Raw genomic sequence first — 16705 nt, 5'->3', positions numbered from 1 at the left:
TTCGAATTGATTATTATTAAAGTACACATTATTCATTCGAATATTAAAAAAAAATAAAATTCTAGGTTGTTAATGTTAGAATAAATAATAATTCTAGCCTTTTGATGAGACAGATTAAAACATGAGTCTAGGACAAAATAAAGAAAAAAAAATTAAAGTTATTCTCATGGTTGTTTGAACCGGATCGGAACAGTTGGTTAGATCAAGAATCAACTGGAGTATTAATTTGGAGAAAAGTATTTGACCGATTGACTCAGAAACCAGTTGAATCGTGTAAAAAACTGATTGAACTAGACAGTTAAACCGAAATTTTTTTATTTTTATAAATTTTCATAATCTATATAATAAAACCGGTCAAATCAATTAAACTGCAATTGATAACCTAACAAATTCAATCATCGATTTGATTCTAAAAAACTTGGTTATTCCTCGGAAAGGTTGATTGCACATAATGATGATTTGAATATGAATTAAAAAGATTTTCATAATATTTTAAGCCAATGTGATCTAAAATAAAAATATAATTGGATTTGGGTGGGTAGTATTCCTCAACATGGAACCAACAATCTCTGATTTTGCCACGTCATCTCCAAGTTAAGGTCGACACGTTTGGGTTTCTTTTATTTGATATATATAATCTTAAATCTTAATCAAATATTACATGTGTATTAGTTGAAGTAACAAAATTAATCCAAATAAATAAATATAAGAATATAAATATTAAGTTTTATTTTTATTTTTACTTTTATTTATTTAATATATACGGGAGGGATTCACTTGCAGATACAATTATCATATTCTATATTCTATTCATATAGATTATACATGTCAAATTTGATATAAAATTAAAACTTTTTGATTATTTAATTTACATAAAAAAAACTTTCAACCATTTAATAAATATTAATATATACAATAGGGGTGGCGACGGGGTTGGTAAGGGCCTCAACCCCCTTAAATGAAAAATTCAACTTTTGGTTCTTTAAAATTTATAAAAATTTAAGTTAGTACATAGTAAAATTGCACTTTAACCCCTAAGAATGATAAAGTATTGATTTAGCCATTTAAAAATTATAAGTATAAAAACTATTAAAGTGGTGAAATTGCATTTTTACTTTCTTAAAAATATACAACTTAATTTTGATCCCGTCTAAAAAAAAGGTTATGGTTTTGCCCTTACCAATATGACAGAGATATTAGACCGGTTCACTACTTTAATTTTACACAAATATAAATAAATCTCTCCTCTATTTATATATATTAAGACGAAGTTAGACAGGAAAATCAAAATTAAATTATAAATTTAAGGAATTAAAATATAATTTTATTATTTTATTAACATGTAGTTTTACAGTTTCTATCCCACTAAACCACAATTATAAAAAGAATTGGGGACCAAGGACCTATCTATCTACCTCCCCTAGCCATGTGTGTATTAATTGAAGTAACATATAATTAATAAACAATAAGACTATGAAGATTAAATTTATGTTTTCTTATATTTAATTTATATACTCTTAATCACATTTTGTATATGAAATTTAAAAAATTTCTTCAAAGTTTTAAAAATTTCAATTTAATATAATGTTAAAATTGCATTTCCCTCAAAATTTATGATTCAGCTCTGATCATTTTAAAATAATTTATTGGTTTCGTTCCTGATTATAACATAGGGATTTATCAAATTAAAAATAAAAATGAAATAATAAGTTTGTATTATATATAATTTATTTTTTCTTGGGAAAATAATTGCAAGTGGGAAAAATAAGGTAGTCCTTTTAGCTTGATGAACCAAAATTGTTGAGATTTTGTTTGTTTTTGATGGATTTAATGACTAGTGGAGGCTGCTGGCTATTGAGTGAAGACAAAAGAGTTGGAGGGATTACCCTACAAATATCCATTAATAAATCTTTAAAAAATAATATAATCAATGCTTATATCTATTATTCATTTTAGTTCTAATAAAAATTGCTCCACATTATTTAAATCATAATACGGTTACAATTTCTCGTTAAATTATTAATAATTTGAACCAAATGTATCATACCTAATTAATTTACTCATAACTAAACCTGATCTATAATTCAAAAATACATCAGGCTTTTTATGGGTCGAGTTAGATTATGGATGAATCAATTGATTATAATATATATAATTTTCTAAATTATCATAAATTTAGTAGCAAATTGTGAAAGTGCAAAGTAATTTTTAATATAAGGACTAGAATAAATTTTTACAAATAATGCTAATTAAATTTAAAAATATTGAAAATTAATTTTTGCATTTTATATAAAGTTTCACTTTCAATTGCCACTTATTTTCAAACCTCACTAATTGAGATAGAGATATTTATTATAGTTTTTTGTTTTTAATTTTCACTATCAACCATATGCTTAGAGATTAATTTATTTTATTTGGTATCAAACAATAAAATTTTTAATTATTACATTTCATTTACAAATTTTTTTTTCTTTCTTGTCATTTTCTTTACATTCTTAAATTTATTGTGTATAATAATAACTTTAGCCTTTAATTTTTATAATTTTTGTCAATTTGATCCTCATTCTTTTGTTGAGTTAGCTATTAACCTTTTAGAAAAAATCAAATTGTTTTTCTTCAATGAAAATAGTGACTATAACATTATTATTTAACGATGCTAGTGTGGCAACTTGCGTGATACTCCACACGTACTTTATGTTGACATAGCACTATTTATCTCATGTGCTACATAGGGGCAAAACCAAAAAATTTCTTTAGGGGGCGAAATTAAATTGTAATTTTTATGATAGAAAGAATGTGATTTCACCATTTTAATAGACTATATATCTTTATAATTTTTAAAGGATTAAATCGAATTTTTATATTTTTAGAGGAGGCCAAAGTGTAATTTTAACATTTTATATTAAAAGTTTGCCATTGGTGTTACATCAACAAATCAATTAAAACTTATAAATATTAAAAAAAAGTAATAAAAGTTTATAAAAATTCAAAAATATATCATGAAATATATGTGGATTGCCATGTAGGCTGTCATGTTTAAAATTTTAACATTTTAGTCAATATTTTTGTTAAAAAAAATATCAATTCGACTCTTTTTAAAAGATTAAAACCATATTTTACTCAAAAAAAAATAAAGATCAAATTAACAAAAAAATACTAAAAATAAAATTTATCATTATGCCTAAACAAAATTAAAGATAAAAAAAACATCATATTTCCATCTCAGGGTGAGTTTGGATGGGCGATTGGGTGCGGTGCGGTGTGTTTAGCTTACTTTTTGTCTCACGCTACAGTACCGCTACAGTATTTAATCTCACCGCCACCGTTATTTTTACACTAACTGCAGGTAAACGCACTGCTCATCCAAACACGCCCTCAATTTGACATTCTACAATGATAAATGTTTATTTTGATTGCGATTTGTATACCATTTTACGATTGAATCATGATTGTACTGTGCTTGATATGTCATTTTATGATTGAATCCTGATTTAAACATAAACCAATGACATTAACAGTCATTGTTTTCTTTATTATCTATTTTATTTATTTATGTATTTAGTTTTTAAACTTTTGAATTAATTGAAATTAATTATCTCATCTAATAAAGATTAGAATCCATTACTTAACAAGTGGTTGAGCGCAATGGTAATGTACATTACATTTTTAAAGGGAGGACCCAAGTTTAAACCTTAGAGACAATATTGTTGAAAAAGACAACCACAAACCTTTAACATGAACTGTAAAACATGCATAAAGAATATAAAAAAAATATTGTAACCAATTTAAAATTAATTTCTAGGGGGCATTTTTATTCTTTTTATTATCTTAATTTTTTGTGCACTTCCTCCCCATTTTTTTTTCTCTAATGGGTTATTGCAATATATGATTCACTAAAAAAAAATTCAATTGTTTTATATTTTTTTAAAAAATTTCAACAATGTGAAAATTTGTCGATTAAGTTTTAGTTTATATTATCAATGCAGGAGGACGATGATTTGAGCGTGCTGAAACGCATTATCCTCCTATTTATGGGTTGGAGAAGGGCTATAGATAGTTCTAAACATTGTGTCAGAAAGAGCAAATATGATCATAACCTATAATGAGATTGTTCGAAATAAAATAATAATAATAATAATAATAAAACAGTGTGATGAAAAATTGAATAATCCATTATTGTTTTAACTATTAGTTGAATCATCGATGGTATAAAAAATTGAATACATATTATTTATTTTCTTATATTATATAAATAAATTTAAGATATCTGCCGTACTGTGTTCTTTGTTAATTCTTTCATGTTAACTAATAAGAAGAAACAACTTAGTCAAAACTTATATATTATAGGAAATACGAAATAATATTAAATTTAATTTTTAATGTTTATATTTTTTATTAATTTAGTTTTTATCTTTTTTAGTTAAATTTCATCTCGACCTTTTAAATTTTCGAATTTGGTTATCAACCTTATAGAAAAAAGGTAAATTGTTAGTTTTTTAATGGAAATATTGATTAAAACGTTAAATTTTTATACATGGTAGCCCGCATGACAATCCCTATGTAGTTCATGTTATTTTCTTCTTGAATTTTTATAATTTTTTTTTATAATTTTTGATTTTTTTTATAAATTTTAATTTATTTGTTAATGTGACATATAACATAAATATTGTCATGTCAACATGAAGTACACGTGGATTGTCACATTGGTTGCCATGCCAACATTGTTAAAGAATTAATGTTGTAGTAAAAAAATTCATTCAAAACATTGATTTGGTTATTTTTGAAAGGTTAATAATTAAATTTAACTAAATAATAATAAAAATTAAATTGGCGAAAGATGGAAACAGTAAGGATTAAAATTGATATTATACCAAAATATAAAGCTAATAGTCGAAGTGCTTAAATTTCTTTAAATATTTGGGCCAAAAGAATTCTTTAAACATTGAAGTTCCTTGCGAAAAAAGTCATGAGATTCATTGGTGTTCAAGTGGAGAATAGTTTGACAAGTAATTTTTTTAAGGTTTACTTAAATCTCAATTAAATCCAAAATAGTGATTAGTTGAAACTTAGAAGTCATTTAACCACCCCCCAAAAAAACAACAACAAAGAAATTCGTTATAATTACAGTTAAAAAAAGACATGAAAAACATAACTTGATTGCTACGTAGGAACCATTAATTTTGATGTTTCTTTTTTTTTTTAAATAATTTTATTACAGATTTTGATCATATCTGCTATTTTTTACACAAAATCTAGAATTATTTATAGCCCTCTCCTAACCCATAAATAGGAGGATAATACGCTTCAGCATACTCGAACTCATGTCCTCTTATATTAGCAATAATACTCATGTTAATCGAATTATGACTCAACCAGTAAATATTTAAGAAACAAAGTAACAAAACACAAATAAATAAAGCAACAAAGTAACGACATAAATATTTAAGAAAGGAAATTGAAAAAGAAATACAAAGAGTTCAACCTATATGAAAAACTCTTAAATGGACAAAGAGGGTGTTGGGGAGTTACGGGAATAGTCACACTAATCAATTATAATTTTGCTTGTAATTGCTTAATGTTTCATAGTTCATATTTGAAGATCGATCATTTGGAGTATTATTGTAGATTGGATCAATTCGGATTAAGCAAATTGGATCCCTTAATTTGAATGGGCATGTATTGAATATCTCTAAATTATTCTTGACTTTCTATTCTTATTGCTATTTTTTATGCTACTTTGGTGGGGATGGTAATTATAGTTCATTTGCAAGAAGTTTAAAATGTTCATATATGTGAGACTTGTCTTGGTGGTTTTGTATCAAGAGTTTAGCAATTAATTTGTTCAATTGGAATTGTTTTAGAAAGTGCATTTTGTAAGTAAAGCAAGCGAGTCACTCGATTTTACAAACAAAGTTTTGTAGAGAGATGTAGATCTTTAGTGTACGGGTGATATTGTTATACTGAAGAATGATAAGACTTAAATCATAATTTATATAAGGTTAAAGATAGTGGATTATCTCTATGGGTAAGATTCCTTAAACATAGGTGATTATCGAACTGTACAACCAAGTGTTTTTGTGTTTAATTCTTTAGTTGTTACACATAGCAGTTATAATTGTTCCATATAACTACTCAAACTATTCTTGTAAAACTCGACTATTTTCTTCAATTTGGTATCAAAGCTTAACATTTGATGTATTAAGTGGTGTTCTGAGTGTCAATTCTTGCTTGAAATGGAAGGTTCATCTGTCTCACATCCCTCAATGTTGGAGGGTTCAAACTACGCGTACGGGAAGGCTAAGATGTTTCCTTATTTGAAAAGATTCAAATTGTTAAAAAAAAAAGTTTAAATTGAGAAGGTTTCTACTAATTCTTTCCATATTGAAGATGAATTCAAGAAGTTAGAAATTCACATTGATTGTACTTTTGCAAATAAATAAACAATTATTTAAGAGAATGGTTGTTCTAGTTTTATATATGAGATTAAGAGAACACTTATCTTACTCGTGTGAGGAACTTCTTTTAGTGCAAAGCTGTAATAAGCAAGTTGTTTTTGTTGTTCAATTTACAACTAAACTTTCGAGAGAAAGACTTAGTACGAAAATGATTTAGATTATGCATTAGAGCGAAATTACAATCTAGTAAGTGAGTTAAACTTACATCACGTCTTGTACAAAAAAAATTATAATAAATTACCCTATAGAAATAAAAAATTTTCAAATTGTATAACGATTATGTCCAACAAATTCATATCATATGCAAGTTGACTTTAAAATTTCATACACATTTTAAAAAAAAATAAAGAAAGAATTTGAGCCAAGTACGGGAAAGGACGGAACCCAAGTAAATCCATGGTTGGAATTTTAGGGCACTTTGGATATCTGGTAAGGGAATCTCTCCACTATCGTTTAGGGCTAAAACAAATCCTACAAACAGTTCATATGTATATATATACACCCACAAACTATATATACATATATGTATATATATGAATTAATCAAAAATAAATGAGAAGAAAGACTAGTTGCACGAATCAAATTTGTCAACGAAAACGACCCTGTTTAGTTCATACGCACATGTATATGTATATATACATGAGGTCCATTTCCATTGCCTCCATATATATGAGGACCATTTCCATCGCCTCCATAAGGGAGGTGGCCATTTTTATAGCTGTAAATCTTTGGTGCTTTGAATTTTTCTTTTTCGAGAATGGGACGAAAACCTTGTTGTGATAAAGTTGGATTAAAGCGAGGTCCATGGACAATTGAGGAAGATCATAAGCTGATGAACTTTATATTCAACAATGGTATTCCTTGTTGGCGACATGTTCCCAAGCTTGCTGGTAATGTTTTTCTTCATCTGCTTCTGATTATGTTCGGGAAAAGTATCATGAAAGTCCCTATAGTAGGAGTTAGATTATATTTTATCTTCTTTTGGCAAAAAAATGGACAAATTAGTCCATATATATTAGATCAAAGAGAAAATTAGTCCTTTATATTAAAAGTTTCGTCTATTTCTATTGTTGGAATAATCAAACAATTATACGTTACATAGGACTGGTTTTTAATAATAAAAATAGATGAAATGTTTAATGGAAAGGATTAGATTGTTCTTTTATCTAACGTACAGATATTAGTTTCTCCATTTTTTGTGTAGAAGGAACAAAATACAATCAAACTTCTAATACAAAAGGCCTCCATGATACTTTTACCGTTTTTCTTATGGATTAATATATAATTTGTCTAGAAAAATGTTGCCACTTTTCTGTATGGTTGATGCAGGGCTTTTAAGATGTGGGAAAAGTTGTAGATTGAGATGGATAAATTATCTAAGACCAGATCTTAAGAGAGGGTGTTTTACAGAATCAGAAGAAGACGAGATTATTCGACTTCATTTACAACTCGGAAATAGGTGACAGAAAACATCATCGAAAAGATTGCAGATATTGAGATTTAAATCCTAAACTTATTTTGTTTTTTATTGTAGGTGGTCTAAGATTGCATCACATTTTCCGGGTCGAACCGACAATGAAATCAAGAACCACTGGAATACCCGAATCAGGAAGAAGCTGAAGCTTCTTGGTTTAGACCCTGTGACACACAAACCTATTGAAAATGGTGAGAAAAATAAACAAGAAGAGACAAAGTCAGAGGATGTAAGAAAAGATGATGAAATTCAAACAACTTTGGATGGAACAGAAACAGATGATTTATTGAACAATTATGAAATATTGTGTGGAAGCTTAGGTTCTTCATTTTCAAAGGAAGAATCCAACAATCCATCAATGGCTACTCAAGAAGAAGATTGTTTGAAGCAATGGGTTGATTGTGTGGATTCATTTTTCTCATGGGATAATTTTACTCATCTTGAAGAACAAATTCCATTTCCTCCTTGGCTTTGAAGCTGTACTTTTTACCAGGAAACTGCTGTTTTTTAAAGTTCAAAATTTCTTTGTGATTTGATAACTGTAAATATTTCTTTGTATGGTCAGATTGTCATGTATTTCATACTCACTCCAATTTGTAATATGATGATAAATAATCGATTTGTGATTTGATTTAACACATAATAATTAATTTATATAATTTTTTATTAAAAAAGATAAAATGTAATATGACTCTTAATACTAGAGTCTCTATTATAATAAACGTCTATAACGACGATAGAACCACCGCAAAACATAAGCAAAACCACGGACAGAATAAGAAAAATTCACTAATGTTGAAAAATAAATGATTTAAGAGAAATTTCGATTACATCTATTTAAGGATTGAAAAACCATGTTCTAATCAAAGTCAAATAGAGAATAATAGTTCTATACGGATTCAATATGGTCTGTACCGCTTTGTGCTTATTCTGCCCTTGGCCCTTCGCCACCACAGATTCCCTTATTTTTCATTGTATTTATATATTCAATAAGTAACGGGATTCTGGTTACACAATCTCTAATAGTCTCCATAATATTTTTACCTCTTTTTTTACCAATTTAATTGTAATACGACAATCATAAACCATTACAATATAATATTATCCTACGTTATGTAAAAAAAATTATTTTTATTTCAATTATAAAGTTTAATTATTATTTAAATTGAATCAAAAATTTGTATGAATCAATTAATTCGAATAAAAAAATAATTAAATTAATTTTTAATAATTTATTTAATCAAATAATTTGAATCAATTTAATCACTTAATCAAGAGGAAAAGATAGACAAAATATTATTGACAACGTAAGATATATAGAGACGTGGTATATATGAATTGACACCGAAACTACTTTACAATGACATATTTGACTAAATAAATCATCCTTCACTTAAGCATGCTGACTCAGTGTTGATGTAATTTTCATCACAAAAATCAAATCCCTACTTTAAAAAGTATTAAACAAATTAGGCTTAATATTATATTTGGTACTCGACATTTTTTCTTAATTTAGTATTTAAATTTTTTTTGTCTAATTTGGTACTTAAATTTAATAAAAATTTTTAATTTGGTATCTAAATTTAACATTTTTTCTTAAGTTGATACTTAAACTTTTTGGGGGTTCAATTTGGTACTTGAACTTGACTCTTTTTCTTAATTTGATACCTAATCTTTTTTTTTGTTCGATTTGGTACTTGCCAAACGTTTTACAATCACTCCAATATACTAACAATATTATTTTTTATGATGTAGCAAAAATAATCAATGTATGACCGACATGTGAGTGACAGACAATATGATTTTTTTTTATATTTTATATGTTTAATTACTTTTAGTTTTATTTATTTAATTAGTTGAAAATAATGAATTTCTTTTAATTTGGGGTTTAAAAAAATATTTTTTTCTTATTAACTATTAATTTGTTAAGCATAGCTCAATACCTATTTTTTTAACATGAATTTTCTCTAATACTGACAATATTTTTGTAGCATAATAATTTTTTTAACACCGTTAGCGTTTTGAGTAATTTGTATAATATTTAATAAATTTAGATACCAAATTGAATAAAAAAACTTAGGCACCAAATTAGGAAAAATGCCAAGTTCAGGTACAAAATTGGACCCAAAAAAGTTTAGATACCAAAATAGAAAAAAGTGTTAAGTTCATGTAATAAACGTTATATTAAGCCTTTCTTTTAAAGCTATATATAATTATTTTTATTTTTTTATAAATTTTAATACATTAATAAATATTTTATTAAAAAAATTAAGTAAATTCTTGTGATTGACCTAATGATCCATAGAACTCACCTAGATTTGAGTCTTTGGAGAGCAACTGATAGGTTTTTACTTGAGCAGTTTCCTTTGAGCATAGTATATGCATTCGTGATTTGAGTATGTCTTTACCATATGTTAGTACGAATCCTCTAATACCAATAAATAAAAATTGACTCTTAAACTATACCAATTTTCTCATTTAAGTACTTAAATTTTTTTAATTAAAAGTAGTACCTAAATTATCAATTTTATCATAAATCAAAATACCAATTTGGTATATATATATCAAATCAAATTAATTACCCAAAAGAACATATACAATATCAATTTGGTATATATATATATATATATATATATATATATTACTGTCATCACCTTAATCTTAATTGATCGTCATTGCTATCATCATTTCTTTGTTATTATTAGGTAAATAATTTATGGTTTCATTGCTTTATTTTTTAATTTATTTATTTATTGTCAATACATTAGAATTTGTGAATGTATTTGAGAGGTTTTTGTTTAAATGGATAAATTTTTTGGATTTTTTATGTAATAAATATTAATTTTATTATAATTTGGACTTATTTGATTTACTTGTTATAACGTAAGGACTTTTCAAATACTTTAACCCATTAAAATATATTAGGGTAGGCTTGACAAAAAATTTATCCAATTTGTTGGCTTAGTTTGAATTATTAATTATTAATTAAAAATATTTTTGATTTATTTAAGTGTAATTATAAGCATTTAAAACATTAACATAAAAAGTATTTTTTTAATATTATTTTTGAAATGGTGATATGAGCTTTTAATATAAAAAAAACCCATGAATAAATTTAATTTAAAATAAATTTGATCCTTAATTAATTTATTAATTTATTAGAGTGAAGTTAACTTTTGAAAATGGAAAATTATTTTCATTATAATCCTTAATTATTAGAGGTGTTCATCGGCCGGGCCAAGTCGAGTCGGGTCTAAGCATGATATTAACATGCTTTATGTTTGTTCAAGTCTGATCCGACCCGAAATCTAGGCCTAAAATTTTACCTAAACTCATTGATTTTCGCAAATGGCTAACCCAAGCCCATTTTATGTCTACCCATATTATTTTTAATTTTTTAAATATTTATGTTATATTATTTTAATATTTAATAAATTTATAAATTTTTTATTTATTGAAAATTTTTATATAGTCATCTTAACATTATTTTAATATTTATATTAGAGTAGTATTATATATTTAGTATAATTTTATTTTTTAATGTGTTCTAAATTACATAATATATAAAAATAACATAATATAAAATATTATAAACTTAAAACGGCTCGGTTCGGGCCAGACATGAGCTTTGAATGTTCAATCCTAAACCTAACCCATATTTTAAATGGGTCTATTTTTTTTGTCCAAGCCCATTTTTCAAATATAATATTTTTATCTAAACCCTCCCAAATTTCGGGTAGGTCTTCGGGCTAGACAAGTAATCCAGCCTATGAGCAGTTCTATTAATCATCTACATGATTTTATGGGATTTTTTTATAATATAAATCACGCAAATAAATTTCTTTTTTATGATTTATGCCTTTAGATATTTTTAGACATTATAAATTTCAACATGATTAAGGGCTCTTTTAGGTTGGCGTTTACCTCAAGTATGGCATGTTTAGTTTTTTTTTTTTATCTTATGTTACAGTATTGTTATAATATTTAATCTCATTGTCACAATTATTTTTACGCTAACAGCAGGTAAACACACCGCCCATCCAAAAAGGTCCTAAAAAACAATATATAATTATGGAATTAACAAACTGATACCTAATCATTGACTTTGTTTTTATTTATTCATGTTAATATACTGAATTTATTAATTTTCTAGTTACTACAATCATGTATTTTTTTATAATATATAACAGTATATGTTGACTGGTCAGCTTACGTGGACATATCATTCAACAACACTTGGCATAAGCATGTTTTAATTTTAAAGAAATAAAATTTTCACTGTTAAAATATTAAATAAACCAGTTTAGTTCCTATATTACTAAATAAAATATTTCATTTACAAAATCATAAAAGCTTTTAAAATATTAGGAAATGATATTTTTTAAACAGTAAATGTTAACTCTTTTCTAATTTAGTCCTATTTAATTATTTTGAATAATTGATGAACTAAATTCATCTATTTAATAACAAAATGACTAATTTAATTAGATCCTTATAATAGAGGGACCTCTTAAGTATATTCACCAATTTAACTCCATATAATTTGTTTATATAAACTCTTTGGTTATAAAATCATAATAATATATTTATTAAAACATCAACTCTTTGTAAACTAAGGTAATTTTATTTATTTATTTTGTTAGACAGTTATTTAGGATAAATTAATTTTACTTGAGAGTACTTTATGCAACAAATGAGACAAATCTAAACATGGGGTTAGGTAAGTTCATCCCACCATTTAGAAAGTTAATTACTTGATTTATTTATTGATAAATCAACTAATGATTTTGAAAGTAACATTTATTTTTTTTTGTTGGTTGCTCTAAGTTTAAATATAAGTTATTATAAGTTTGAATTCCGCTACATTTTTCAAAGAGAGCTAATCCACTAAATTTCAACAAGTACAAAATACGGTTTAAGTCCTATAAGCTCATTAATGGCAACCCCATACCTATTATCTAATTAGGATCAATATTGTTTTTTCTTTGAAAATTTTCGTAAAACAAGTGACTCACTTGAATTTACTTACAAATTTGTACTCAAAGTACTAACTCCTATATGAACAATGATAAATGTTCTCTCAATATTTTTACTAACGGAATGATGTATAAGTTTTTAGGTTTGCTAAACTACAATAAATTACATTCGAATTCCCTCATACAAAAAAGATCTTTAATTATCTTTGTAGAGACTAAGATAAAGATTAAGATCTTTAAGATATTCAAAAGTCAAACTAATCCAATCTCCTTAAATAAAGAAACTTGGATAGCATTGTAAAACTCTAATTCAATCCTTGTTAATCAAATCCTACACGAATGAATTTTAACTCGATTGACATTAACATTATTGCCGAGGTAAGAATACGTGGATTGGCATTTTTCAACCCCTTCTAAACAGGAAATTGGCAGGTTGGAAATTGAACTTGCTTTCTAGGTAGACTTGTACTCGTACATTCACACTTTGTCTTGCATCAAAGCCCCAAAATATATCACGGACAAGATTGACAAAATACTACGAGACTTTTGGTGAGGCCAAGAAACTTCACATGTGTAACTGGGATACTCTGTGCTGGCCAAAACGTAATGGAGGACTAAACATTCGTCGAGCAGAGTTTTTCAATGAGGCACTCTTATGCAAACAAGCATGGCGATGTCTCACCAAGCCATAGCCCCTCACACAATCTTTATTATTAGCCAAATATTGCTCTCAGACAAATTTTCTGGAAGTACAAGCAAAAGCTACGGACTCCCGGGCTTGGAAGAGCATTCTACAAGGACAAAGTTTAGATATTCAACTTTGCTCCGGGAACAATGTCTCTATCTCTAGCAATGGTATGGCCCTCCGTCAATGCCGTAGCCATGATTTACCTGGCTTACCCTCTACGGCTATGATGAACCAGACTCTTGGACACTGGGATGAATCCCTTATTAAAGAAAGACTCGGGGAAGAATGGCACAAAGAACTCGCATCTCGGGGTTTTTCCATCTTAGGCGGCCATGATAAATATGTCTGGAAGCATGATAAAGTTGCCACCAAAATTACACATCTTCCTCTGGCAACTATGCCATAACTTCCTCCCTGTACGAATGGAATTCCACCGACAACATATACCAGTTGATCAACATTGTTGTCTCTGCTCAGGATCTTCAGAAGACATTGATAATTTATTCAGATTATGTGCTTTCTCTAAAGCATTATGGTTTGGTATTCCATGGGCGGTACGGCTACACGACTCCGGTTATAAGATTTTTTTTTCGGTTTCCCAAATTATCCGCTAGAGCAAGCTCAAGGGCTAATCTTAGATTGCATCCTAGATTGCTGATTACTCTCATGGGGATATGGCTCACCAGGAAGCAGTACATGGAAGGATAATAACGCTTTGGAATATCTAGAAACAACGTAACGAAGTTATGTTTGCAGGAGCACACCCCAATGTTCAAGTGATCTTACACAAAATTCACCACCAACACCATTCCTATCAGTTGACGCACCATCAGATTTCACCCTGCTCTAGAAACCGATCCCAACAATCCACCATTTCAGTGACTCACTTCTATCCCCAACATCCACCGAGTACTCTTGCCTTACAGGAAACCGCAGCTACCATCATCGTCTCTTTAGCCAACAATAATCCAAAAACCATGATTGGTACACGAACACCTTGTTCCCCGCTGTTTACTGCTGCACGTTAGTCAAAATGTTTTACTTCTATATACTTAAATAAAAGCTCGATGAAAGGAGATAGACCCCTTACAGATGAAATTTATGAAGTGTTATTTATTCAAAGTTGACGAATTTCTCAACAAATTGACATTGTCTTTGATAGGGTCTTTTGTGCGAATTGTCTCTTAACTTTATTTTGATACGGCTGCACTTGTAGATATTTCATCATTCGGCACTTCAAGGTTATTCTCGTCCTTAACTTCTCAAGTAATATGAGGTAAAGGAGGTGCACGATTAATAGTTTTGATATGTTTATGATTTAACTAAAATCATATTAAATTTTAAAAAATACACATATGACACGTCATCATAATTTAATTAAAATATAATTTTTAAGCCAATTAAAACGATAATCTAGAATAACCCCTTCCCTAAAAAAAAGAAAAAAAGAAGAAGATAAATCAAGCCCAATATTAACAAAAAATATTGAAAATAATGGGCCGAAATTGTCCAACAAAAGAAAGGCTAAGATCCAACAGTGTTTTTTTTTTCAAGCTCTAGAAACAGTGAGTCACTAGGATGAAAAACAATGGCAACTCGGTTCAGATTAGTTATGGCTATGCAGAGAACAATTCAAAGGATCCACAGTCTCGTTGATACCCCACGCCTCAAAAGCTTCTCTCTTAACGCACCCAAAAGTGTAAGTTTTTGTTTCCCCATACTTTTTTCTGCTATTTTCTTTTGCTTTCTTGGTGGGTTTCTTTTTTTTTTTTTACTAATTTATTGATTTTTTTTTGAATTTTGATATGGGTTTGTTTTAATTTGAGTATATAATCAGACCCAGATAAGTTATTTGAGCACCCTTTTGATTTTAGCTTCATTTTATCTCTTAGGAAGTGGAAATAAACATTTGGGTTATTAGCAAAATTGCCAAAGAAAGTAATAGATTAGTTTACTTTGTGGAGTTATTGAAATTTTTGGTGCCAGTTTATGTTATAGTTCTTGATAATTTATATATATATATCCCAAATGGAATTTGAGTAATGGAGTGATTCAAATTTGAAATTTGGTTATGGCAAACTCCATTTTTGTTGCAGACATTTTGGGACATGGTATGAGTAAATATTTCTTTGATTCATGCTTTATATAGCTTTCTTATCTATCATGTTGAAAAACTTGTTCAGGTAGATGTAGAATATGCGAATGGTATCAAGTTTAGCTTGTCAGCTGAGTTTTTGCGAGTTTATAGCCCTGCTGCTGATGGCAAGATTCGATCAATCGGCAGTGAAAAGGTATATATATGGCTTCATCTAACAGCATTGATTGAGCACAAGGCATTAAGTAACTTGAATGTCTACTTTATGATGGTATCTCTCTTTTAGATGAACAAGTTCCAATTGTGATTTCTTGAGGTTCCTTTATCAGGTTATATCTGGTCGGCGCCATGTGGGGATAATGTCTGCCGAACCTGTAGGAAACTATGGGGTAAGGTACCTTCTCTAGGTTCTTTTTTAAACCATTTTACTTGGTAAAGTTTACATGTGATTGGATTCTTAACTGTGTTTTTCCTTGTCTATGTCATGCTTGTGTCATTTCCTGGTGGATGGTTCAGGATAGTTTTCGATGATCTGCATAAAACTGGGATTTATTCTTGGGACTATTTCTTTAATCTTGGGAGCAACAAGTTTACTCTTATGAGAAATTATATCAAAACATTGAAGAAACATGGACTCAGCCGGGATCCTTCTAAAAGAAAGTCATCTAAAGACCTCTGATTATCCGAGTTAGTCCCCTTAGAACATTGACTCAACCTTAGTCTTATCTAGATGAGGCTCAAATAGCACAAGTGTTTTTTCGAGGAACATCCATGTGGTTTAGTTTTCTGGACTCAACTCGTTTTCCAGACGGAAGAGGGGATGGGAACTCAGTATTTTCATGTTCCATTGGTAGGCCGTTTGAAACATGTGATTTATTTTTGATCCTCGATATTACTTTCGTTTCTCGTTTCTTGTGGACTAAGAAATTTTGATATTTAGACCTAGTTTTAAACATGGTTGTTCGTTCTTGATGTTTAATGAAAAAGAAAAACTGCTCTGATACATGTTCCGATAAA

The 16705-nt window shown here is 28.1% G+C and overlaps 2 protein-coding genes across 2 annotated transcripts; both read left to right on the top strand.

Annotated features, from left to right (window-relative positions):
• The first annotated feature begins 7063 nt into the window (after nt 1-7063).
• On the top strand, nt 7064-8565 carry LOC107926455 (myb-related protein 315). The gene is made up of 3 exons (XM_016857304.2): nt 7064-7345; nt 7785-7914; nt 7990-8565. The coding sequence occupies exons 1-3, from the start codon at nt 7213-7215 to the stop codon at nt 8402-8404; spliced, it is 678 nt and encodes a 225-aa protein (XP_016712793.1). The 5' UTR covers nt 7064-7212; the 3' UTR covers nt 8405-8565.
• Nucleotides 8566-15144: 6579 nt separating this feature from the next.
• Nucleotides 15145-16705, top strand: LOC107926398 (uncharacterized). Its single transcript, XM_016857246.2, has 4 exons — nt 15145-15292; nt 15777-15884; nt 16018-16082; nt 16205-16705. Exons 1-4 carry the CDS (start codon nt 15182-15184, stop codon nt 16365-16367), a joined length of 447 nt encoding a protein of 148 aa, XP_016712735.1. The 5' UTR covers nt 15145-15181; the 3' UTR covers nt 16368-16705.

The sequence above is a fragment of the Gossypium hirsutum genome, chromosome D07 (assembly GCF_007990345.1).
Source record: "Gossypium hirsutum isolate 1008001.06 chromosome D07, Gossypium_hirsutum_v2.1, whole genome shotgun sequence".
Taxonomy (NCBI): Eukaryota; Viridiplantae; Streptophyta; class Magnoliopsida; order Malvales; family Malvaceae; genus Gossypium; species Gossypium hirsutum.
Note: the sequence above shows the minus strand (reverse complement) of the source record. Positions and strands in the feature narration are given on the sequence as shown.